Raw genomic sequence first — 3,245 nt, forward strand, 5'->3', positions numbered from 1 at the left:
TGCCTGTTGTTCATGCATCTGCCGTGGACTAGAGACTTTGCCTATATTGCCTACCGTCCGTTTTTGGCTTTTCACGAGCTACTACTCTGATTTCCCACTCCCATAGGGTCTGGGCTTTACCAAGTACTGGGTTTTGCGTTCTTTTCAACCCAATTCTTTAATTGCCTTGGCTTCCTACTGCGTTACTCGGCATTTTCTGCCGCGGTGATTTGTTCCTACTGGGCCTCTTTTCAGGTCTGCCGTTCCTTTCTTTCCCCCAGTGGCTTAATATGGCTACTGGTGTTCTCACTTATAGGCTCTAGTGTCCTTTTCTTTTCACTTGGGCCTTTCCGACCCATTTACTTCCTTTGGACTTCCTTGGTCCATTTACTAGCTCCGCATCGCATGGGCTTTTACTAACTTAATTGGGCTTCCCTGCCTCAATTTCCTCATTCTCATCTTTGGGGTTCATGGGCTTGCCATTATCCCCTACTTTTTTTGTTTACATTGCTTTGGGCCTGCCGGGGCCCATTCTCACTTTTCCATACCACATACTGCCCATGGGTGCTATTTTCTCTCTTTCCGGGCCTTTTAGGTCCATTTACTTCCTCAAGACCCATTCGTTTATATTAAGGGCCTGTGATTCATTATTCCTGTCGCTTGAGCCCAATGGTTTTACTTAGTCTGCCGTTTCTCTGCTACCCGTATTTCTGGGTTGGGCTGCCTTCTGCCTATTTCAAAAAAATGACCCCCAACAATCTCTAATAGTTGAATAAGAGACCTAGGGTTCAATCTCCGTCTACATCAAAAAACCGATTAGTGACTTGATCTTATGATAAAGAGCTATCATTTGAAGTAAACGCTATAGGTTAAAACTTTCCCAAAAAAAAAAAAACTTATCTATTTTTATTTTTACCACCTAGAGTGACATATGGCATTAGGTTTTACAATTCCTACAAAATAATCTAGAGTTAATTTGGCATTCATATTTTTCAGTAACTCTATATTGCTTAGAGGTGAGGAAACAAAAGGGTCTGCACTCTGTAGTATTGCATGGGTCATTTTCTATTATGTAGTGCTGTATTTTTTAGAATACAGTTATTTTTGAAACTGATTCTAAGCTATGCATTGATTTGAGGCGCTGCAAAATCCAAATGGGAAGGCTCTTTGGAGAATTGCCCATTGTATTGCTGAAACTAGAAGGTTAGCTAAAGGCTTTCAGGTGTATTTCTTTAATTGGGTTAAAGGAGAAGCCAACTGTGCCCTTCATGTGCTTGCTACTTGGTCTCTAAGGTGTCATCATTTTGGTTCCTTTTGATATCAGTTCTGGTCTTCAGGATTTTGTAAATGTTGTTTTTTCTGATGTCAATTTATAGTGTTTTTCTGTAAATGTTGTTTGGTCTGTGACTAAATTGTAGTTTTTTGCTGCACTGCTTTCTGTTCCTTTTGATAAAAATTTATCCTTTAATAAATAAATAAAAAGTATTTTTTAGGACACAGCTGATCCTTTGAATTTCTTTAACTTTTTTTCTTTTGTCTCATCTTTCAAAGGAGTTAGGCCTCTCACGAGCCTATCCAAAATTCATTGGGCTTTCTATGGGGTTGCTCCCCTTTCCGGGCTTTCTACAGAAAGCCTTTTCAATAATTCTCCTTTTGCAGGGCTTAGTGATGGTATCTTAGGCCTTTTCCATACTTTACTTTTTGATTTGGATCTTTGATCTTAGGGATGGGGTTGTACCTTTTCAACAAAATTATAAAATCTTGTTCCATTTAGATATTAGACAATTGCCTGAATTGCCAAAGGGAATAGCGGGCTCTCATTGCAGGAATGTGGGAGCTGTATTGGTAGGGGCCGTTGGGCAGGCCCATGGGCTCAAGTTGAGTTAGGATAAATCAGCGAAATTAGATGACACATCTGGCTTATTAATCAAAGGCTTTGTATTCTGTATTATTTTTTTATTTTTTTGTGGGGGCACCGGACATGCTATGATGCAAATTGGACTGAATCATATTGTGTCCACTACAAAAAGACACTGGACACATCACCTTAGTTATATCTGATTTATTTTTTTGTTTTGAGAACTCAGCAACTTCCATTTATTTTTTTTGGTTTTTGTTTGTTTGTTCGTTTGTTTTTTTTGAGAAACAAACCAGTTTCTATTTACTGGTTCAACCATTAATATAATTCCCGACCTTAATTATGCATGATACCTGCTCCTAAACTTATGGTCGAGAACTAAATTTAGTTCAAGCACGTAGAAGAAGTGTACAAACCGTGTTTTTAATTACTTCGTTACAAACCAACCACATTGTGAGGCTAAGCGCATCTCTCCATTCCAAAACAAATTAACCACCAAGCATTCATATAATTGATTCATAATCACAAGCACCTCTAAAACTCTCCCTTCAACAACAAAAAGCGAGCACAAACAAAAAGAAAAACTACAAAGAGATCAGAGAGAGAAAAGTAGAAAGAAAGAAAGAAAGAAAGAATGAAGCCCATTGCAACCTTTTTCTTTGTCTTTACACTGTGCCTCTTAATTGTGCTGCCACAAGAAATTGCTGCAAATCAAGAGGGTGTGGTCACCGGGCAAATTCAGCAAGCTTGTGAACACACAGCTCACAAGCCTCTGTGTCTATCAACCCTATCGTCTGATCCAACTAGCCAACAAGCCACCAACCTAACTATCCTGGCTCAGGCTGCACTCTCTATCGCATCCCAAAATGCCTCAGACATCACTGACTTGGTTAAGACGTTGGTGAATGACCAGAGTTTAGAGCCTCGTGTTCAGCAAGCCCTAGCTGACTGCTTGGACCATTATCTTGACGCAGCCGAACAGCTTGATGACTCGCTTGCTGCTTTAACTGTGGGTGCCCATGAAGATCTCAAAACTTGGGTGCATGTAGCCATTGATGATGCTGGTTTATGTGACGCAGGGTTCAAGGGACTCAAGGAAAACGTGATGTTTCATAAGAACAAAGTCTTTCACCAGTTATGCCAGAATGCCTTAGCCATCGCCGAGGTCTCGGTCTCAGCAGCTGGAAAGTGAATTTTCATCACGTAGTCTCTCAATTGGTGCTAAATGCTTTTACTTTTTGTCCCTAGGAGCTCGTTTCTATATTATGTTTTCTTTACTTAACTTTGCTCTGTTATTATGTTATATTGTGATTGACTGATTGAAGTAATCATGGGTTTGCCTGTCATATTTTACGTGTTGAGACTTTCAATTATGTTGTAACAACAAGATATTGTGGTATTATGTACG

The 3,245-nt window shown here is 39.7% G+C and overlaps 1 protein-coding gene across 1 annotated transcript; it reads left to right on the plus strand.

Annotated features, from left to right (window-relative positions):
- Window positions 1-2,471: 2,471 nt before the first annotated feature.
- Window positions 2,472-3,029, plus strand: LOC112016369 (pectinesterase inhibitor 3). Its single transcript, XM_024048930.2, has one exon. The coding sequence runs from the start codon at window positions 2,472-2,474 to the stop codon at window positions 3,027-3,029; it is 558 nt and encodes a 185-aa protein (XP_023904698.2).
- The last annotated feature ends 216 nt before the right edge of the window (window positions 3,030-3,245 follow it).

This window comes from Quercus suber, unplaced genomic scaffold (genome assembly GCF_002906115.3).
Source record: "Quercus suber isolate HL8 unplaced genomic scaffold, Cork oak 2.0 scaffold_451, whole genome shotgun sequence".
In the NCBI taxonomy this organism is placed as follows: Eukaryota; Viridiplantae; Streptophyta; class Magnoliopsida; order Fagales; family Fagaceae; genus Quercus; species Quercus suber.